The sequence below is a fragment of the Gossypium hirsutum genome, chromosome D08 (genome assembly GCF_007990345.1).
Source record: "Gossypium hirsutum isolate 1008001.06 chromosome D08, Gossypium_hirsutum_v2.1, whole genome shotgun sequence".
Lineage (NCBI taxonomy): Eukaryota > Viridiplantae > Streptophyta > Magnoliopsida > Malvales > Malvaceae > Gossypium > Gossypium hirsutum.
Genome location: NC_053444.1, coordinates 68,799,703 through 68,822,333, shown reverse-complemented (window position 1 = coordinate 68,822,333; position 22,631 = coordinate 68,799,703). Strand labels below are relative to the sequence as shown.

General features: G+C 32.9%; 2 protein-coding genes across 2 annotated transcripts; both read right to left on the bottom strand.

Annotated features, from left to right (window-relative positions):
* Nucleotides 1-197: 197 nt before the first annotated feature.
* LOC121220007 (3-oxoacyl-[acyl-carrier-protein] synthase II, chloroplastic) lies at nucleotides 198-5,013 on the bottom strand. The gene is made up of 13 exons (XM_041099034.1): nucleotides 4,230-5,013; nucleotides 2,940-3,145; nucleotides 2,652-2,855; nucleotides 2,449-2,559; nucleotides 2,276-2,371; nucleotides 2,142-2,187; nucleotides 1,964-2,043; nucleotides 1,639-1,707; nucleotides 1,430-1,514; nucleotides 1,040-1,194; nucleotides 857-937; nucleotides 720-779; nucleotides 198-633 (listed from the first exon to the last, which is right to left on the bottom strand). Exons 1-13 carry the CDS (start codon nucleotides 4,495-4,497, stop codon nucleotides 517-519), a joined length of 1,578 nt encoding a protein of 525 aa, XP_040954968.1. The 5' UTR covers nucleotides 4,498-5,013; the 3' UTR covers nucleotides 198-516.
* Nucleotides 5,014-13,420: 8,407 nt separating this feature from the next.
* LOC107932870 (ethylene-responsive transcription factor ERF017) lies at nucleotides 13,421-14,062 on the bottom strand (the record flags this gene model as incomplete). Its single annotated transcript, XM_016864987.2, has 1 exon — nucleotides 13,421-14,062. A coding segment is annotated over one exon (642 nt), but the record flags the coding sequence as incomplete, so codon positions are not given.
* Nucleotides 14,063-22,631: the final 8,569 nt, after the last annotated feature.

Genomic DNA, 22,631 nt, shown 5'->3' with positions numbered 1-22,631 from the left:
ATCAAACGTATATTATTAAAGCTATTTTAAACGTAGATTATCCAACTCATCATTAGTATTAATTATTTTAACCAACACATTATTTTCCTTTATGGGTTCATTTGAATTAACACATTATAATCGCATTAATTGAAGTAAAGATATTAAGTCTCGAATTTAACCATAACAAAAGGACCAAAACCATAAATTTACCCATATTTACTTTAATGCATGAAAATACTTGCGCTTCCATGGCCCCTATCAACAAAAAATCCAAAATTTCCATCGTAGCTTTAAAATTTAATAGAAAATATGACATCTTTAAAACACAACAATGAACTCTTAAACATCATCTTTCTCCCTATGATAACCCTTTTTCCGGACCGGTGTTTGTCGATAGACGAGGTTTCTCGAGTCTTCTGCACGATGTAGCTGACCTATATTGACACTTTTCCTGACCAAATAGCCGATAGAATTTACGTACAACAGCAGCTACGGTAACCTGGGACGAGCGATGCTTGGACTATGTTCTTTTTTTTACTTGTACGGAGCAAATATGATCGAGGAGTTGTGGCCACCAAACCCGAAAGAATTGGACAAGGCTGCCTTGACATTCAACCTTTCTTTCTTTGGCCCAACGAGCACATTTGTGTCCTGAAAAGATACAAGCTTGATTTAACATGTCATGAAGTAAAAACTTCTAACATCCAAGAAAAGAACGAGGGGAAGGGGTAATGTACCACTTCTTGGTCCGGGTTTTCAAGGTTGATATTTGGATGAACCCAACCAGTTCTTATCGCCTACACAAGAAATAAGACATTACCGAGCCGATGTTTAGGTTCGGAAAAAAGCATAATGAAATCTCTGAATTGCATACCTGTACCGCTGCAACGGCTTCCACAGCGCCGGCAGCTCCAAGTAGGTGACCAATCATCGACTTAGTGGAGTTCACTCTTAACTGCAAATAACCAGATATTTTATCAAAAATCACAATGCAGAAATATCAGAAATAGGTTACGGACAAAGATCGAATCATTAGAGAAAACTACGAAAAAGTAACCTCGGGATTTTTGCCGAAACAATGTAGGAGAGCTTGGTACTCTTTAATGTCTCCGGATGGTGTAGACGTAGCATGAGCATTAATGTAATTTATTTCTTCTCGAGGTACTCCAGACTGAGCCAAAGCCTTTTCTATGCAGCGAACAACACCGACTCCTGTTTTCAGATTTCACGAGATGAACGTCACTTTAATGTTTTAAAACAGTATAATTTGCTGCTACAGAAGCAAAAAAACAAAAATCAAGTTCACCTAAGTGCCTAAAAAAGGCTAAGTCGAGTACTGCTTAAGCATGTAGGTTACAAGTTCTGGCCTGGTTTTCATGGCACTGCCATCGGAAATAGCTAATGCAAAAACGTAACGACTTGTAGTAATAGAGATCTAGCTTATTACCATCCGGGTGTGGTTCGGTCATGTGATAAGCATCACAAGTGAAGCTACCACCGAGGAATTCGGCATAGATAGTCGCTCCTCGCCTCTGCAAAATTAGAAACCTAAACTTGGTAAATTTTCCTTCAAAGATTGGAACTTATCTTATATTTTCGGTAAACTCAAAACAAACCGGAGTTTCAAATTTATAACTCAGGTTAACATGGATGTACCTTAGCATGCTCCAACTCTTCTAAAAGCAGAACCCCAGCACCTTCCCCCATGACAAACCCGTCACGATTCTGAGCATAAATTAGAACCACTATCAAGTTAAATAACGCATAAACCGGACAAAAAATTTACGTGAGATGAATAATTGGCTTTTAGAAAACACTCGATAAATATACAGTAAATTTGATAATAATCATTAGGTTAAATGCGGTTTACTCTGTTAACTCATTCTCTGGTTTTACTGCTTTTATTCGTTAACATGGAGATAAAACTGACAACAAAAGGAAAATTGAAGGTCCGTAAGGTGAAGAGTTATCAAAACATTACAACATCCCATGGACGTGAAGCTTTTGTAGGATCACCGTTCCTCTTGGACAGTGCTTTGCATGCGACAAATCCTCCTAACCCTGAATTAAAACATCATAAAACGGAGTATGTCCGGTTTTACCAAGTTAAAAAATAATAAAATGGTGTTAAATAAGAAACTGAGACAAGAAAGAGATACCGATGGGTATAATTGCTGCATCAGAGCCACCACAGAGCATCATATCCTACAATTTGTTTCAAATACCTCAGATATATAGTAAATTCGGAATTATATTGTAAAAATTGGAATTTTCTTTTTTTGGCTTGACTTACAGCTTCGCCTCTAATCATGTGATTTGCTGCATTTAAGATACAAAAGTTGCTCGTAGCACATGCGGTGGAGATCGAATAGTTAGGACCCATCCATCCCTGAAAAAAAACCGCAAGTTTAAAGCTCGATGATCAAGGTAAACTCTTAACACTGCATAGTCTAAATTTAGGCTAACCAAATCCATTGCAAGCATTGCGGAACCCATATTTGTAGTAGCAAATGGTACACAAAACGGATTCATTTTCCTATACGAAATCCTCAGTGCTTCAATTGCATCATTGAAAACCTGTTCATTCCATAAACCAACTAAATGAATAAATATACGGACAAAGAAAGAAACACTAGATTGCAAAGAATCCCGTTTTTAAGAAGCATTACCTTCATACCACCCATTGCCGAACCGATCAAAACTCCACATTTCTCTTTATCTAATTCCTCCATTACATCTTCGGTTACACCACCGTCTTCTAATGCTTTTTTTCCAGCAATAAGCATATAAAGCATGAATTTGTCCATCCTTTTGGATAGTTTTGGTGCTATCCATCCATCGGCCGATAAAGATTTGATTTCTCCGGCAATTCTCTAGAGACAAAAACGAGAGCACTAAGAACAAGCACTTGTAGAAATAACAACAAACAAAAGACCCGAAGGCAAAAACACACTTACGGTTGGAAACTGGGCACAGTCAAAAGCCTCAATTTCACTTATACCACTAGCACCCTCAAGCAAATTGTTATAAAAAACATCGGGGTCATGGCCAAGCGGAGTTACTACTCCCATCCCAGTCACAACAACACGTCTTTGCTTCGTAGGAGGTTTCTGTTTTGTCCTGATCTCTCTCGCCGGTTCCACGGCTACAGCCATGGCTTGTCCTATGTTATTTTTAAATGAATTAAACGGCGGATTACACATAATTTAACTGGTAAATTTTTTTAGAAAAAATCCATAAAAGTTCAATTAAGATAAAAAGGTGGCGGCAAATCCATGAAAAAGACAATAAATACAACCAGTTTATGCCAACTTGTCTGAAATAAAACCGAAGACTAAAGATAAATCTATGATGCCTACAATTTAATGCTTATAATATAGTAAACGTGAACCTATGTTACAAGGTGTGCTCAATGCGTTTTCAAATATGGATATGAGAATATGATCCTCCTAATACATGAATAAGCTTAGAACATATCGAACATGGTTGATACATATGCATATCATCATAAAACTAATCAGCTATAATACATATACATATATTTACGAAAACATTACCCTCTAATACATGAATATGCTTAGAACATATTGAGGTAAAAGTATGGAGGTCCTTGTACTAACAGTTAGATTGCATTTTGCCCCTTCCACTAAAAAAATGAGCAAATTAATCCCTTTAAGTTAGATTAAAGAGCAAACTGGTCTTTCTATTAAAAATCCACCCATTTCCACTGTTAAAAACTGGTCCTTTGTATGTCAGTATGAAGTACAATAACCGAAAGGATTAATTTGTTCTTTAATCTAACCTATAGATTTAATTTATTACACATTTTGTTCTTTAATCTAACCTATAGATTTAATTTATTACACATTTTTGGAGTAAAGGGAGGCAAAATGGAATTGGCTCCCGATACAAGTACCTCCATGATATTTTTACCAACATATTGAACATGGGTGGATACATATTCATATCATCATAAAACTAATCAGCTATATATATACATATGTATGTGTGTGTGTGTGTGCATGTATGTATGTATATAGAGTCAACTTGAAACAACAGCTTAGAACATCACCTTCCAAATAACATGATGGCTACATAACATATTCATATCATCGTAAAACTAATCAGCTATGTATGTATGTATAAAGAAAATTAAACATTTGTCAGATATTAAACAAATAAAAACAGCTAAAAAGAACCCAAAAAAACAAAAACCCAGATTGGAAAAGCCGCAAAAAAATTTGTACCAGATCGGGCAACACCTCGATTGAGCCTTGGGTGCTTGTGATTAATATTGAAGGAAACATTTTTGGACCCAAAGAAAGAAGAAAAGCTGCCATTTTTGGAGGAATAATACTCATTACATGGCTCAAAAGCACCACCATCTTTGCTGGTGGCTGAGCCGCCGTTGCATGGAGGAGAAATAAAAGCTTTCCTTCTATCACCAATCCAATGGAGCAGTGGAGACTGTGACTGATTACATAGTGGACTTACCAGTGATGATGAAGATGCCATCCCAATAAAGAAAAAACAAAACAAAAATTGAAACTTTAAGAGTTTTGAGGATTTGGGTTTGGATTATAATGAAAAAAAAATCTAGCAACTCATCAATGAAACAAACACAAAAATGAACAAAAACTGAAACTTTTTTAAGAAAATGATGAAAAAAAAAAGATCAATTAAATAGCTTTTGAATCTGGGCAAATCTCAGACTTCTTTTTTTGGGTTGTTTATTTTTTCAACTGAGAGAGCTCGACTGAAAAATATAAAGAACCATAGAGCAACAAAAATCATAAAATTAAAGTAATTTTTTATTGTAATTTGATATTTGTGTTAAATATGTAAATTTATAGGATTTACATTAATATAATTTTAATTAATTGTTAAAAAAAGCTTAATTATATAAATTTATTTCAAAAAGTATTTAATTATACATTATCAGTGTATAAATTTATATCATATGTCACGAGGGAAGGTATTTAAGTTAGATTGGAATCGATACAAAAATAACTATTTTAATAAAAATAATTTATTTATATTTGATGAAAATAATGAATTTAAAAACAATTTGGATTTTGACTGTAATTGGTTGAAACATCGTAAATATCGAACCAACGATTGCAAAGAAAAATGTTATAATTTGTCATAAGTCCCTTTACTATTCGTAAATTTGAAATTTACTCCTTGTGTTTTTATTTCTAGGAATTTAGTCCCTCTAGTTTTCATGTTTCAAAATTTAGATCTAATTATTAACACTGTTAAAATTATTTGGTTAAATTTAGGTTGATTACAACGTCATTTTTTTAATTACATTGATACCAAGTGAGTATTTTTTTTTAAATATCACACCAACAAAATTAAGAGAAAAAAATTAATAGTTTTAACAATTGGATCTGAATTTTGAAATCTTAAAAGTAGAGGGACTAAATTTTAAATTTGTAAAGCGTACAAGGACCCATATTACATTTTAACCAAGAAAAATAATAATAATTTAAACCTGAAATTAAATAATATTTTCTCAAAGATATGAATCGATTCCATATAATGTTAGAATCACTCAGCATATGCTCCGTTAGGTGAGTGAAAAAGACCGTTTCTTTTGCCAAATTTTTGCTATTAAGTCCTTCCTTTTTATGCAAATTATCGCTTTAATCCTTATATTTTAATTTTATCAATTTTAATTTGTGTACTTTTTTAAATTTTGATATTTTGATTCTAATCCAAATGGTAACAGTTACATATGTTTGGTTAAATTCTATTATTAATTTTGTACTATGTGTAAAATTCTGACCTCAATATAAATGACAACAGTTAAATTTATTAATGATTTCTTTTACGAATAATATATGAAAACAGCAAACTGAGCAGAGGATATTCCCTTATACTTGAACTCTGCCCTCTCATTATATTTTATTAAAAATAAAATTTTATTCTAAATAAACATAAATTTAGTGTTGTATTTAAATATTATTTATATTTATTATTAAAATAAGTGTTGTATTTGTAATTTAGACTTTTTTAATCATTTATCGAATTTAAATTTAATCTAATTTATTTAATAAAAATCAAGAATATAATCTCATCCGATCTAAATTGATTTAAACTTAAATTTAAATTTATCTGACCAGAAATCAATTAATGTGTCCAAAATAAAAATTTTCCAAATTAAATAATTGGACTCACCTGTAAAAATCGTTAGGCCGCCGACCAAACTTATTGAAGAAACTACAGTGAAGACCATTCAGCTGAAAAGTCAACAAATTGGTGACCAAGATTACACTTTTTTGCCATATAAATCTTTTAAGTTAAGTTAAATTCTACTATTAGTCCTTGTACATTATAAAAGTTATGAATTTTAAATTTTGATTATTTTTAGCATTTATATTTTTTAAAATTTAAAATTTTAGTTTTTCTGAATGATAATTATTAGATTCATTAATCTCTGCTATTTTCAAAATTTGATGCTGCAAATATATTGCCATATGCGTAACGTTATATCAGCTTGTTATTACCACATATAACTCACTAAAAAACTAGTTAATGGATTAATGACTATCATTTACCTTAATAATGAAAATTCAAATTTTGAAAAGTACAGGGATTTAGAATGACCTAATTGGTGAATATAGATTAAATCTACAACTGTATGGTAATTGAATTTAAGCAAATGAATTTAACTGCTATTATCTGGGTCAGGGTTAAAATTTCAAAATTCGAAAGTATAGATACTAAAATTAATCAAATTAAAGGACAAAGACTAAATCCACAACTTTCGTAATGTATAGGAACCAATATAAAATATATTGGTTAAAAACATGCTTTCAATTCCTATACTTTTCAGAATGTTTAAGATTTAGTCCTTACTTTTTTTTTTTGTAATAAAACTGGCATTCATTATTCCAAATAAAACAAACCAGCAACAGTAAAGAAGACAGTTCATCAAAATAAAACCAACAGCAAAACCAGACTCAAAACAAAACCAACAGAATACCAGCAAACTTCCGATAGCAACAGCAACAAAAATACCCGAGATCGGAAAACCAATAGCTTTGAAAACAACCTAGAAGATTCCAAGAACCTTCTCCTAACATCAAAGCCCAGTCCAAAATCAGTCCCGACGAAACCACTCAAGTCGATCCAACTCCGCTAAGGCAATAACTTTTGCAGGTGCTTCTTCAACCCAAAAACAAGGTAAATTCTGGTTCCGGCCAACCATCGCCAACTCATGCGCCGCTCTATTTGCTGCTCTAGGAACGAAATTGTAAGTGACATCTTCAAAAGCTTCTGCCAAACCTCGAATATTCTGAGAAATCGGACTAAGAACAGATCTATCAATGCTATGTGAGATTAACTTCTTAATAACAGTTAGTGAATCGCCCTCCAATATCACTTTCCGAAAACCCATATCCAGAGCAAAAAGAAGAGCCCGTTCACCAGCTCTCGCCTCAGCCACAAACGCATCTGCAATGTCCACCACCGGGTACGTACATGCACCCATAATTAAACCCTCAGAATCCCTGGCTAACACAGCTGAAATAGAACAATTTGAAATACTCATGAAAGAAGCATCAAAATTCAACTTTATAATTCCAGACTGCGGAGGTCTCCAAGCAACATCCCTTTTTATACCGGCAGTCAATTCTCTAGCTTTGGCCCGAGTAAATTCTTGAAAGTAGCCCTGGATAAAACCCACTACTTCAAAGAGCTCAAATTTTAAACCCTCATAAACAATCTTATTTCTTTTATACCAAAGTGCCCACAAAGAAATAGCACTGAGTTGCCTAGCATTCATATTCATTGCTAGAAAAGCCTGTACAAAATTTGTTGTTCCATCGGATGAGAGATCACCAAATCTCATAGGGAGTTTCAAATAGAACCAGAGCTGCCGTAACGTGCTACAATACCATAATAGATGATGGGAATCCTCCGGCTCCGCCTTGCACAAAGGACACACCGAGTCAGACCGCAATCCCCGCTTCTCCAAATTCTTGAAATGAGGTACATAACTCTGAAGAAGACGCCAAAGATGAATCTTAACTTTTGTGGGGATCTGAATATCCCAAAGTAAATTAAACATTTTGCTGCAATTCTCAGATACTGATTGTTTAATTTTACTTGTAATCAAATTCTTATACCCACTCTTCACTGAGTATTCCCCAGATGCGTCATGCCGCCATACCTGCAAATCAGAAAATCCACTTCCAGCAACGGGAATATTGAAGATGCGCCTAGCCTGTTCAACACCAAAAAGTCAGAAAATAACTTCCTTCTTCCAGGTACAGGACTCTGCATTTACAAGCTGATTCACTGTGGTCCATTGGATATCAATAGAATTAACTAACACTCGGCCATTACCAGAGCCCGGAATCCAGGGGTCATTCCATATGTTCACCATCGCCCCACTACCAATCCGCCACAACAGACCATCAGCAATTACATCCCTGGCATTACAAATACTCCTCCAAGTAAGTGAAGGATAAGACCCCACCTTAGCTGAAAGAATATCAGAAAAAGGAAAATAACGAGCTTTAAGAACTCTTGACAGAAAACAACCAGGCTGAGTAAAGATACGCCACACTTGCTTAACTAATAGTGCTTTATTAAACAGATAAAAATCGCGAAAACCCATCCCACCATACGCCTTCGGCAAGCAAAGCTCACTCCACGTACTCCAATGAATGCCTTTGGAAGTCTTATTATTTGTCCACCAGAATTTATTCAAAATTCCTTCTAGTTGTTTACAAAAAGTTTTAGGTAGCTCAAAGCATTGCATAACATAAACCGGGAGAGCTTGAAGCACTGACTTAATGAACACTTCTTTCCCCCCATTGATAAATACCGAAAACTCCAACCCGCAATACGCTTTCGAAAACGGTCTGCAAAATCAGCAAAAGCCCATCTCTTCTTCCTTCCTACCAACATCGGAAGGCCCAAGTACTTGTCTGGATTCGAAGCCCACCTAACACCCAAAATACCAATGACCTCGGACCGAAGTTCCTCTCCCACATTCGCTCCAAAATAAATTAATGATTTTGCCAAATTAATTTTTTGCCCCGAGGCCAATTCGTACTCCTTTAAGATATTACGAACAGAACAAGCACCCTCAAACGTAGCATCACCAAATATAATGCAATCGTCTGCGAATAACAAATGAGTGATCGAGAGATGTCCCCTACCAATCGGAGCACCCTTTAATTCATTTTTAACCCTAGCCTCTCTCAACAAGCAAGAAAGTCCTTCAGCACAAAAGAGAAAAAGGTAAGGACTAAGGGGATCCCCTTGCCTTAGTCCTCTAGATGGACTAAAGCTCTCACTAATGTCACCATTGATACCTACCTTATAGGTAACCGAACAGACGCAACGCATGATAAGAACTAACCATTCCTGATGAAAACCCAACCTAGACAACATTCCAGTCAAGAAATCCCACTCCACCCTATCATAGGCCTTACTAAGGTCAAGTTTGAGGGCAAAATTCCCACGTTTTCCTTTTTTCTTCATTTTGAGAGCATAGATAATCTCATATGCAATAAGGGTATTGTCAGACATTTGCCTTCCCGGGAGAAAAGCACCTTGGGCTTCATCAATACATAGACCTAACAAAGGACGCATACGAGCAACAATGGCAGTAGCAATAATCTTATAGAGCACGTTGCATAAGCTGATAGGACGGAACTGCGACATATCAATAGGCTTATCAACTTTAGGAATAAGAACAATATGTGTCTTATTAATATCGCCCATCTCCCTTCTACCATTCAACATCTCCAAACAGAAACTAGCAACCTCATCCCCTACAATATGCCAATACCGTTGGAAAAAAACTGCCGAAAAACCATCAGGCCCTGGGGCCTTCAAAGGCGCCATAGACTTTACTGCTAACCAAATGTCCTCCTTTGTGAATGGTTGTAAGAGCTTATCATTCATGCTCCTAGTTATCTGTTTTTCAACCAAACCAAGTACTCGATCATCCCCTCCTCCTTCCGACGCTGTAAAAAGATTTGCAAAATACCTCACAGCGATTCCCGACATCTCCTCCGTACCCGTAATCCACTGGCCCAAACCATCTTCCATCCCATGAATTCTGTTGCGGTTATGGCGGGCCACTGCCACTCTATGAAAAAAAGATGTGTTCCTATCTCCATACTGAATCCAATCAAGCCTAGCACGCTGAGCCCAATACATCTCCTCTTTATCAGCCTTAAAGTTCAATCCAAGCTGTACTTCCAAAATTTCCTCCAATATTTCATCTGTGGGATCCTTCTCCACCAGCACAGCAAGTCGCTTTTCCAAACCCAACTTATGCCCTTTTTGTTCATGAAATCTTGCTCTACTCCACTTTTGAAACACCTCCCCAAGATGCATTAGCTTAATCTGCAAATCACCATGACAACCATCCCACCCCCTCTGAACAACTTTCTCAAACTCATCATCCAAGCACCACTTAGCTTCAAAACGGAAAGGAAAATTTGACCGGCTACCCTTTTGATATGCCCTGCCTTTAGTATTCAACAATAACGGGCAGTGATCAGAAAACGCATGATTCAAATGTTCTAAAGAGAAATCCGGAAACAGAGACAACCAACAAGGATTTGCAACGCCTCTATCCAGGCGTTCTCGCATATTTGAAAAAGAAAACCGCCCCCTTTCCCATGTGAACCATCTACCAGAATAACCTATATCATAGAGTGAACAATCCTCCAAGACTGATCGAAATTCATTCATTTGACGTGCCGATTTAAGCCGCCCACCTTTTTTCTCAAAAGAATTTAATATTTCATTAAAATCGCCCATAACCACCCATGGCAACGACTGATCATGTCCCAAACAACGTAATAGATCCCACGAATTCCGCCTATAGCGTACATCAGGGCAGCCATAAAAACCCGTAAACCTCCACTTCACCCCATTATCCCGATCTTGGATTATCGCACCCACATGAGAAGATGAGTAACTTCTAATCGAAACAAGATCATTACCATTCCATCCCAATGACAATCCCCCCCTTCGACCCCATTGCCCCAATATCAATTCCATTATAATAACCACACTTCAAACGCACTAACTCCATTCTTTTTTAACTAAGCTTTGTTTCAATAAGAAACAAAACTCGGGGATTCAAGGCTCGTAATTTATTTCGGAGCCTATTAACCGTCCGAGGCCTCCCCAAGCCACGAACGTTCCAGCTTAGCAACTTCATGGCGCCCGGCTGCTCTGCCCAGCAGAGCCAGCCGATAATTCATTTTCTGTAATATCAGAAGTCTTACGCTGTCGCTTTTTCCCCTCCTTAGCATGAAGCGGAACATTTTCAACATTTATCATCAAATCCATAGGTTCTTGACCCACCACCAACCCATTACTTGGCCAAATATCCCCATGTGATCCTGACCAATTCCTATCATCCCCTCCAACCTCCCGAAGCCATCGACTTGGAAGAGCCGTTCGCTTTCTCACCACGGCCCTTATAGATAAATCCCAACCAAAAACTATATTCTCTGGAGCCAACCTAGTCCGAATCGGGCAAAAACTCTCCCCATGCCCAAGTTTCCCACAGATAAAACAGAAAAGACTTAATTTTTCATACTGGAATGGAGCATAAAAGATCCTGTCAGATCCAACCATGACTTTCTTCCTTCGTTTTAAAGGACAAATTACATTTAACTTGACACGAATGCGCATAAAAGAATAAGAATTACTCAAACGATCAGACAAATCATATTCCAGAAATTTGCCCAAAAAATCTCCAAACTGCCTAGCCATTGTCGCCGACACCAACCCTGGCGGAAGATCATGGACTTGTATCCAAAACTCAGTAAAAACTAAAGGCACCTCTGACGGATTCTCGTCAGGCTGAATCCTGTGCAGTAAAAGTAGATGATTATTAAAAAACCAAGGCGTACCCACAAGTACTCTTTGAATATCCACCTCGTGAAAGAATTGAAAAATGATTCTTCTGTCTCCCAGATCTGAAATACATATACCACTAATCGGATGCCATAAATCAGCCATAGTATTACGAAGCGAAGGAAAATGAACAATGCTATCAGTCAAACATCGACCCACCAAACAGAGACGCAGATTCTGATCAACAATCGCCTCATCCTCCTCAAAAGCTTCTTCTTCTTCATCCGTCAGTGCCAGATTCGCCAACTCATTTTCCATGACCCCACAAAAGAAACACAAAACAGCCACAAACAGTCCCCAAAAGCAGACTTATTAGACGAAAACCCTTGAACCGAGAAGAAGAGAAACGTGCCAAAGCGGCAGACGAAAAACGTGCCAAAAACAGTCCTTACTTTTTAGATTGAAAAACTATAATCCAATCATCGGATAATTAGCATTTTAATTTTCAATACTATTTAATTTTTAAACTATTTTATAAAATTTATGCATGTAATATATTACAAATATATTATATTCAAATAACTTATATAGTTCGAGTAAAGAAAACTACTACATTCCATAAAACAAAACATTATATTACAATATTTAAAACAAGCTTGAGCCAAGATTGACTCTTAGATGTTGGAGTTCGGGTATTCAAAACGTCGGTTTGGTTAATATTCGATTTGAACTATCATTAATTAAATTAATCAAAATTTAAAATATCTAATTATTATCTGAACTGATTTTTTAGAAGCATATTAACCGACCAAGATAAATTTAGTTAATTTGAGCAGTTAACCAAATTAGCTGATATTTTTATGCGTTTCTTTCTCTTATTTTTTAAAACTTTTTTTGTTTGTTTTAAGTTTTATTTTATTTTTTCATAATATTTTTAAAGCCCATTATAATATATATAAAGCTATTAATTTTTATTTTTTGGGCTTATATAATGTATTGGGCCTATCTAATATGTTGGATCCAAATATATAATTTCAATTAATTCAATCAATTACTCGATTTTGAACCAAAATAATTGATAATTGAAATTTCAAAAAATCTTTAACCAATCGCGATAGAATTAGATTTGATGGCCAACTGATTAACCGAACTAATTTAGATGACCACCAAATCTAATTAGATTAAATCCAAAAAGTGCACACCCTAGTTGAAGCTTATGCCCAACTAGTATTTTAAACAATATTAATTTCTTGCATAAGCTAGTTTTTAAGGTTTATTTATTTTTTTCTCCAAACCCTCCCAAATACGGGCTAAACTTCAAGCTTTAGTCATGTAACCCAAACCTTAAACTGGTCTATAGTAAAGGGACTAAATCCACTAAAATAAATATCATGAGAACCTTTTGTACAATTTTACCAAAAGAAATAACATACTAGAATGCTTAGCTTTACCTTATTCTTCCATTAAACTAATACTTTCAAAACAAGAATATCGTACATATATGTATATGCATACATAGATGAAAGGATGGGTCATAAAAAAATTGGTCCCTCCAAATATTTGGATAAAAACTCCATTAATTAAGTTTAATTTTTTAAAAATTCCAAAGAAAAGGTTCTGAATTTAAATTCCAAGCCAAATTATCATCTTCTTCACAATCGATGTTAGGCACCGACAATAATCCCGTAAAATCACTCGAAAAATCATCAAATTCAGGGAATAACCCGTAACCTGAATCATAATGACCCGAACCCATTGTCAAATCATCGAGAAACGACCCATCATCGACCGGCAACTCGCCGTCGACCCGTACGGTCTCGACCGAAACCGATGGCGAAGGGGATTCCGTTTGAAACCCAGACGTGGATTGCTCCTCCGCATGTGTCCTCGGAGGAGCCGAATTGGCGAAACGGGCAGCTACGGCTTGGATTTCAGCATGCGTTAATGACCCACCACCCGCTATATCCGGTGGATTATCGGGGAAATTGAACTTCGCTGAACGGCCACGCAAGCAAAAAAGAGCCGCGTCGAATGCACGCGCCGCTTGTTCGGCTGTGTCGTACGATCCCAACCAAATCCTTTCACGACTGTTCGGCAACCTGATTTCCGATACCCATTTCCCCCATTTCCGCTTCCGAGCACCCTTGAACCTCGAATCGGGTCGCTCCGATTCGGGTTTCCGGCCCGTGTTTTGTTTCACCTTTGTTGTGTCCTCCAGTTTTATAGTAAAGTGAGATTAACTGGTTTCTTTTTTGTTTTTTTTTTTTTTTTGCCTTGAAACAAATATGGGAATTTGCGGCTTCTTTATACATATATATATGGAGTGGCGGAAGGTTAGGGATGAAGTGAAGTTGATGGATGATAATCTGACCGGAGAGTGTTCAGTCAAACATAAGTGAGGCGCGTATGATTTGGATTTTCGTAGCCGTAAAGCGGTAATAGGGAACGCCACGTGGCATGCCATTAAAGGACTTCCACGTTGCTACGAGGGGGAGGTGTGAGATATGTTTTCCACCACGTGGGCCTTGTATTACTCGTGCCCAAATTTATTTATTTTATATTTTAAAAACTCTATTACTGTCTTTTTCATGACAATAAAGTTAATTGCTCTAAACATCCCCAAATTATGACTTTCATTTTAAATTGGTCTCTAAATCTTAACATATTCTAATTACATCCTAAAACTATCGATGTTATGTTAATCAGGTCCTTTCATTATTGAAACCGTTAATTCAACCATTAAATGACACATAAAATCTTATGTGACATAATTTTAAAGAAAAGTAAAATATTTTTGTATAAAAGTTTTAAAATTAAAAACTAAAGATAAAGTAAAACTGAAGAAAAAGAGAGAGAGAGAGAGAATGATAGTCTCTTTAAAAGCTTCAAAAACTTCAAAACCAACATTTTTACAGCATCCATTTTTATATATTCATTTTTCTATAAATTTTTTCATCTGACATTTCATTTAACGATTAAATTAACAATTTTAGTAACAGAAATACTTTGTTGATATAACGTAAATAGTTTGAGGATGTAATTAGAATATGTTATAGTTTGAGATTAATTTAGAATGAGGGTCATAGTTTTGGGATGTTTAGTGCAATTAACTTTGTTAGTAAAGTATCCTATTTTTCAGGGGGTTTAAGGTTAATTTCCTCATTAGGTCCCTCTATATGAAGATCAAATCAAGTTAGTTCATCCACTATTTAATAGATCAATTTAGTCTTAAACTATTAAAAAAACATAAGAAAATTCAAATCTTAATAGAGATAACATTTACAATTTAAGAAAATTATATTTTGAAAGATTTTTATGATTTTGCTGTTGAAATGTATTTTTTGCATTTTGCCCTTTTCATAAAAAAATTGGTAAAGTGGTCATTGTACATTAGATCAAAGAGGAAATTTGTCATTTCTGTTAAAAACTTCATCCGTTTCAAATGTTAAAAATTGGCCTAGCTGATGAAGTAACCAAACAGCTACACGTTGCGTGCCACGTGTACCTTATATTGACATATATGGACCATCTTTTAACAGAAAAATATGGACGAATTTTTAACAAAAGGATCAGTTTGTTGTTTGAACTAACGTATAGGGACTAATTTGTCTATTTTTTAGTAGAGGGGGCAAAATGCAATCTGACTCCTAACATAATAATATTTATGACACTTTTATCACTAAATCGATAATTAGTTGGTTCCACAGTTAAACAATTGAGAAATTAAACAACTAGGGATAACCAATAAAAAAAGGAAAATTGAGAACTAAACAATAATTAAAAACTAGTTAAATCAATTTTTTTGACCTTCTAAAAAATTGGGTTTTTATTTTTTGGTTTTTTCCTCTAAATTTTATTCTAAATTTCCTATTTTGTGAAATACTATTATTTAATGTTTTTAAATTTATCTATGTGCTTGAATTAGTCCAATGAGCAAATCCAATAATTTGGTATTTGAATCAAAAAAAAATTGTAAGATTTTGGGAGCTAAATTTAAATTTTTTGTTTTCAAAGATTAAATCAAATTATCGATAATCAAGAAAGACCAAATTTAATATTATCTCGTTTAATTAAGGGGGCCAAAACCACTAAGTGGTTAGTTATACCCATGAACCTATTGAATGAAAAATAAAGATTTAACCAATTTGACTTTCAAACACGACATAAATAATTAATACAAAGAAAATGAATTCTTTTATTCTTTTTATTGATCCACAAGTCACATATAAACAAAGGATGTAGATAGGGGACAGCTAGTGGCATTGACACACCTAAAATTAATAAATTTATTATTTCAGCCCTTTGAGCTTTATGAAATTTCAATTCAATACAACATAAAATCACACTTTAATTAAAAATTACAATTCATCTCTAACATCGTAGAACAATTTAATTAATAAAATAAAACTCGTTAATTCAAATAATTTTAGTTTATTTTAAATATGTTTGGACCCATAATCGGGCAAATGACTAAAAAAAGCCCTTTTTTTTCAAAAAGTACCGAAATGGGCCAATTATTTAATTATTTACCGGAATGGTCCATTTTCCGCGAAATCGCTTCTACGTCAGCGCGATTTGCTTACGTGGACACAAATCGCGCCCTCTAGGACGCGATTTGCTGACGTGGACAGTTTCTCATTTTTAGCTTCAAAATTGTTATGGCCTTTCAAAGTTTTCCAAGCTAAAAATTAGAAATTGTCCACGTTAGCAAATCGCGCTGACGTGGACGCGATTTCGCGGAAAATGGACCATTCCGGTAAATAATTAAGAAATTGGCCCATTTCGATAATTTTTGAAAAAAAAGGCTTTTTTTGGTAATTTACCCCCCATAATCCACACATTATTTAAAAGATTTTATTAATAAAAAAATATATTTCTTTTTCTTCATTCCTACTTCCTAGTATCTACTGATTTTCAATCATTATCTTTCATAGATTTTATGACAACTGATAAGACGTAAAAAAAACAGATAAAAATTGCGGCGCTGTAAAATCATATGGTCCTAATTTCAGTCATGATTTTCTCCAACCTTTTGTAATAACGATATCCATAGCGACAATTTAAATAATAATAATAAACCATAACACAAATTACAATAATATAATTATGCATCATATATATAATATTTATATTTAAATTACCTCGAAAATTATCATCATTGTTGGTTTGTAATTTGTAAAAAATAATAATTTTTTTTACGTTTATAGAAAAAAATATAATTTATAAAAAAATAAATAAATTGTGGGATGTACAAAATTGGATCCTAAATCTTACGAAATCCTTATTGTTAGGAAAGTAAGATGTTGAAAGGGTATGAAAATAATCTAAATCATCCATATCTCTTCGGAAAGCTAAACATAGATTTAGAATGATTCTTTTAGGGTAAAATTTTGTTTTTGATTGTATTATAAATTTGGGTTTTTTATATGATTTGATTTGACATAATTTCGTCCTTTTAGATTTATGATGTTGCTAGCTACTTAAGGTGGATTTTTTCTTTAAAAAATCTGAGTTGATAACAACTTATCAATAGAATTGAATAATGAAGGGTATGAACGGATTCATAATTGGATATAGTCAAACTTTCCCAAAATAAATTTGGGCATGACTTGTAGGCTTAAACTAGAGTAAATCTAGAGAGAATTCGTACATGATTTACACGAGGTGAGATTCGAATGTGTGATCTCGAATTTTTCGAGGTTAAGGCCTCAATGGTTTGGTAACATATTTTCTAGTTGTTAAACATTTGAAAAATAAGAAGACACTGATTTTACGTGGAAATCCTTTTGGAAAAAATCACGGACAAAGGAGAATAAATTCACTAATATTGAAAAATGAATGATACAAAAGGAGTTTCGACTACATCTATTTAAGGGTTGAAAAGCACTGTTCTAATCAAAGTAAAATAGTAGAAGTATTTATTTCTTCAACAAGTGACGGAATTCGGGTCACACAAACTCTAACAAGTGTAATAAAATTATGGGTTGATAATAACCTATCAACAAAATCAATTACTAAAAGACATGATTGGATTGATAATCAAAATATATTTTAACTTAATTAGTATGACGAGACTTAAACCAGAGTAAAATATTGATTGAACTTGTATATGATTTACACAATGTGAGAGTCAAAATCTATGATCTCGCAACTCTAGGGACCCCAACTTTGCCTTCGTAAGTCAAGGTTTTATTGACATACTAGCATAGTTTCTAGATGTTATGAATTTGGACCGATAAATGAGATTATAAAACTAAAGAGATCAAATTATGATAATTTAAAATATAAAGATTGTTTCTCAAATATTATATATAGTAAAATTAAATAAACAAGAGAGTGAACAATATTCAAATTTCTTTAAAATTCTCATTTTAAATTACGTCACATAAGATCCAACGTCTCATTTAAAGCAACGGAAGAACTTTATTGATATAACGCTGATAATTTGAGGATGTAATTAGAATGCTTTCATGTTTGAGGACCAAATTAGAATAGGGTTGTAGTTTGGGGATGTTTCGTGGAATTAACTCATGTAAAAATGACTAAATTTTAAATATGCAAATACATAAATTAGACCAATATTGTTTATTGGTGTTAAAAGAGAGCAATTACATTGAGTTTGAGTCTCTATCAATTGATATAAACACTGACCTTACTTGCAAAAGACAATGATAAGAAATCACCATCAATTACTTGATTCACTGTTCCTAGTGCTGCTCCTTGCATTTCCACACGAGAAAATTATTTTATTTTTTTCATCAAATCAATCCCCCTTTTATAATTATAATCATTATCCAACTAATAATAAGAATAAATATGGATTAAAATCTTCCTTTTTTTAAATTCATACATTTCAATTTAAAGCTTAAAATAAATTTAACTTTTTAAAAACGAAAATATTAAATTTTCATGTATTATGATTCACATGTACTTCATGCTGATTTTTAAAATTTTTATGCATTATTTTTTTCTTAAAGAAATTATTTTATTTGTTAACGTAGAGTATCACGCTAGTATAGTTAAAAAAGTAATATTTTTATTAAAAAAAGTTTAACACTTTTTAAAAAATTAATAATAAAAATTAACTAAAAATAATAATAATAACCAAAATAACAAAAATCTTAAAAGTTTACAAAATCTTCAATATTAAATTTCTTGGGGAGGAAAATCAACTTAAATTGACCTAATGGAAAAAATAAAAATAAAATTAATTCGTTGTTTCAAGTGCATCTTATGGATCTCCAGATTGATGATAAATCAGTGTTGCCTAATTCTGATTCCCCACGTGTCTATTTTCATCACACCATTAATATCCTCTAACTGTTCATTCAAAATTCACGTGTCTAACCTTTTTAATTCCTACAATTAAGTTTTGGGTTAAATGTGGAAAAGCCCTTGTAAAATATTTAAATTTTCAAATAAGTCTCTATTTGAAAGCTGAACTCAATTCAGCTCCTAACCAAAAGTTAGCAATCAATTGATCCCTAAAAATATGTTTCTTGTTGTAGCCCTTAATGACTCATTAAGTGATGATGTGGTAACTGATATGTAAAAACGTGGTAATTGAGTCATCCATGTTAGTATTTTCACATTAAACGTCATGTCATTTACCACACCATTAAAGGCTTCAATGGAAAACTGTATTTTAGGGCTTATTTGATTTTTTATAATTATTTTAAGAAGGCTTTGTGGACATTTAAACCTCTATTTTTTAACAAATAATTAAAGTGTTGTTTCAACGAGATATCCTCAAACTACGGACCATATTCTAAAAATTAGTCTCTAATCTTAAATAAAGTGTCAATGTCCTATCAATGATGACATTCTATCGGTTTATTCATAAATTTTGGTGTTAAAAACTAGCTTATATCTAACGTCGAGAATATTTAAAGCACGTGGATTAATTGCAAACATTTTGTAACTAATACTTGAACGAAGCTAGTCCTCATTTTATGGGCATTATCTATTTCTTTTTAACATATTAGATCTAAGCTGTTTCAAATATACTCCACATTATATCTAAATTACTCAAAATTAAAAAAAAAAAATCAAACAACAAGTTTTGACTTAGCTTGATTATAGCCCTAACCTTGCTCCGAGTTATAATACAAAGATAAATCTATGTTCAACCAATTACAATATGTAATTCAACTAGTATAAAGTACAATGGGCAAAGAATCAGACTAACCTAAAAAGAATCTAATGAAACTCACACATGGCATACACACATGGTAGGACCGAAAACCACGCATCACAATTACATATGGTGGGACTCGAACCTGAGTAATAAAGATTAATTTTTTCAGGGTTTGCGACTGTCTCCTCTAAAAATGTATTCTTTAATGTTTGAATAATAATTTCTTTTTAATGGCTAACATTTGTTTGAAGTAGTGGTTAGAGTTCTCGTGAAGTATTTAGGTGATACAAGTTCAAACCCGATCATTTTTCATCCTAATATTGCATTAGTAAGGCTTAAAGGTACAAAAGGCTATCAAGAAAAAACGAAAAATAAATCAATTGATCCCCTACACTAAATTCACACCCAATTGAACCCCCTGTCATTAACCAAAAAAATCAATTAAGCCCCTCCATTAACGGTTTTCGTTATTAATCATGCTCAGTGTTCAAATCAGTTGATAGACCAATCAGAAGACGACACGTGGCAACTCTATCTTATATTTTTCTCATAAAAATCACAAAAAAACTATTAAATATTATAAAAATATTCGAAAAATAATATTTATATAAACTTATAAAGATTACAAAAAAAATTCATAAAAACTTATAAAGATGTAATAAATTATAACAACAATAATAAATTATAAAACTTATGAAAAATTCAAAGCAAGTTCTAATAAATTATAAAGGGTCATAGTTTTTGGATGTTTAGTGCAATTAACTTTGTTAATAAAGTATCCTATTTTCAGGGGGTTTAAGGTTAATTTCCTCAATAGGTCCCTCTATATAAAGATCAAATCAAATTAGTTCCTAAACTATTTAAAAAAACATAAGAAAATTCAAATCTTAAGAGAGGTAATATTTACAATTTAAGAAAATTATATTTTGAAAGGTTTTTATGATTTTGCTGTTGAAATATATTTTTTTCATTTTGCCCTTTTCATAAAAAAAATTGGTAAAGTAGTCATTGTACATTAGATCAAAGAGGAAATTAGTCATTTCTGTTAAAAACTTCATCCGTTTCAAAAGTTAAAAATTAGCCAAGTTGATGAAGTAACTAGACAATTACACGCGGCGTGCCACGTGTACCTTATATTGACATATAGGGACAATCTTTTAACTGAAAAATATGGACGGATTTTTAACAAAAGGTTCAGTTTGTTGTTTGAACTAACGTATAGGGACTAATTTGTCCATTTTTTAGTAGAGGGAGCAAAATGTAATCTGACTCCTAACATAATAATATTTATGACACTTTTATCACTAAATCGATAATTAGTTGGTTCCACAATTAAACAATTGAGAAATTAAACAACTAGAGATAACCAATAAAAAAAAGGAAAATTGAGAACTAAACAATAATTAAAAACTAGTTAAATCAAAATTTTCACCTTCTAAAAAATTGAGTTTTTATTTTTTAGTTTTTTTTTCTCTAAATTTATATTCCAAATTTCCTATTTTATAAAATATTCTTACTTAATATTTTTAAATTTATCCATGTGTCTGAATTAGTCCAAGGAGCAAATCCAATAATTTGGCATTTGAATAAAAAATAAATGGTAAGATTTTGAGAGCTAAATTTAAATTTTTTGTTTTCAAAAAGATTAAATTAAATTATCAATAATAATAAAAAAGACCAAATTTAATATTATCTCATTTAATTAAGGGGGGCCAAACCCACTGCGCCGTTAGTTATATGCATGAACCTATTGAATAAAAATTAAAGAAAATAAATTCTTTTATTCTTTTTATTGATCCACAAGTCACATGTAGATAGGGGACAGCTAGTGGCATTGACACACCTAAAATTAATAAATTTATTATTTCAGCCCTTCAACCTTTATGAATTTATAACAACAATAATACATTATAAAACTTATGAAAAATTCAAAGCAACTTCTAATAAATTATAAAAAAAATATTTATTCCTCGTTTTAAAAATTAAACCCCTAAAAATCAAAATGAACTTATAACATTAGACCAACTGTTGGACAATGAGAATAGTTGTCAATATATTTTATGCTAAACTACTGTACTATACTTAAAAACTAAGAATAAAAATTTTAAAAATAATAGTGATTTATCAACAAAAAAGAGAGAGACCTGCAATTATCGTTTTATTTGTGGAAGATCAATAATATTTTATTCAACATAAAAATGACTCTAACGTTTTACGACTATTTTCATTATCCAACGACTTGTTTGAGGTCGCGTGTTCACTGTGATTTCGGGGGTGTACACAACTTCTTTTTTTTTATATTTCATTAGAATTTCTATTTATAAGTATTCTAATTTTTAAGTTTATATTATTTTAATATATTCATAATTTCATGAGAAAAATATAAGATTAAATTAGAAATGAGTACAACATCAATTGATTGTTTTCTGTTTTTGTCTTTTCTCAAGGGATTGTTGTAATAAAAAAAATTCACTTTAATGCATGGTTATTTCTTTAAAAGGTAACATGGAAAAATAAATAATTTGGGCCCTATAGTAAAAGGCAATCCACCAAAGCCCATAACATTAGAAATGCATAAATCTCTTTTGGGCCTAAACTTGCTTTTCTAATTTCTAAAAAGTTGAAAAGACAATATTAGGAAGCATGAAGGATGATCTGGTTTGAATCC

Excerpts from the sequence above, each read along its gene's own strand:
- LOC121220007 (XM_041099034.1), bottom strand. The coding sequence starts at position 4,497 with ATGGCATCTTCATCATCACTGGTAAGTCCACTATGTAATCAGTCACAG. Across the intron at positions 2,560-2,651 it reads CGGCAATGGGTGGTATGAAG|GTTTTCAATGATGCAATTGA; the intron begins GTAATGCTTCTT and ends TGGAATGAACAG. Across the intron at positions 634-719 it reads AAAACCCGGACCAAGAAGTG|GACACAAATGTGCTCGTTGG; the intron begins GTACATTACCCC and ends GTATCTTTTCAG.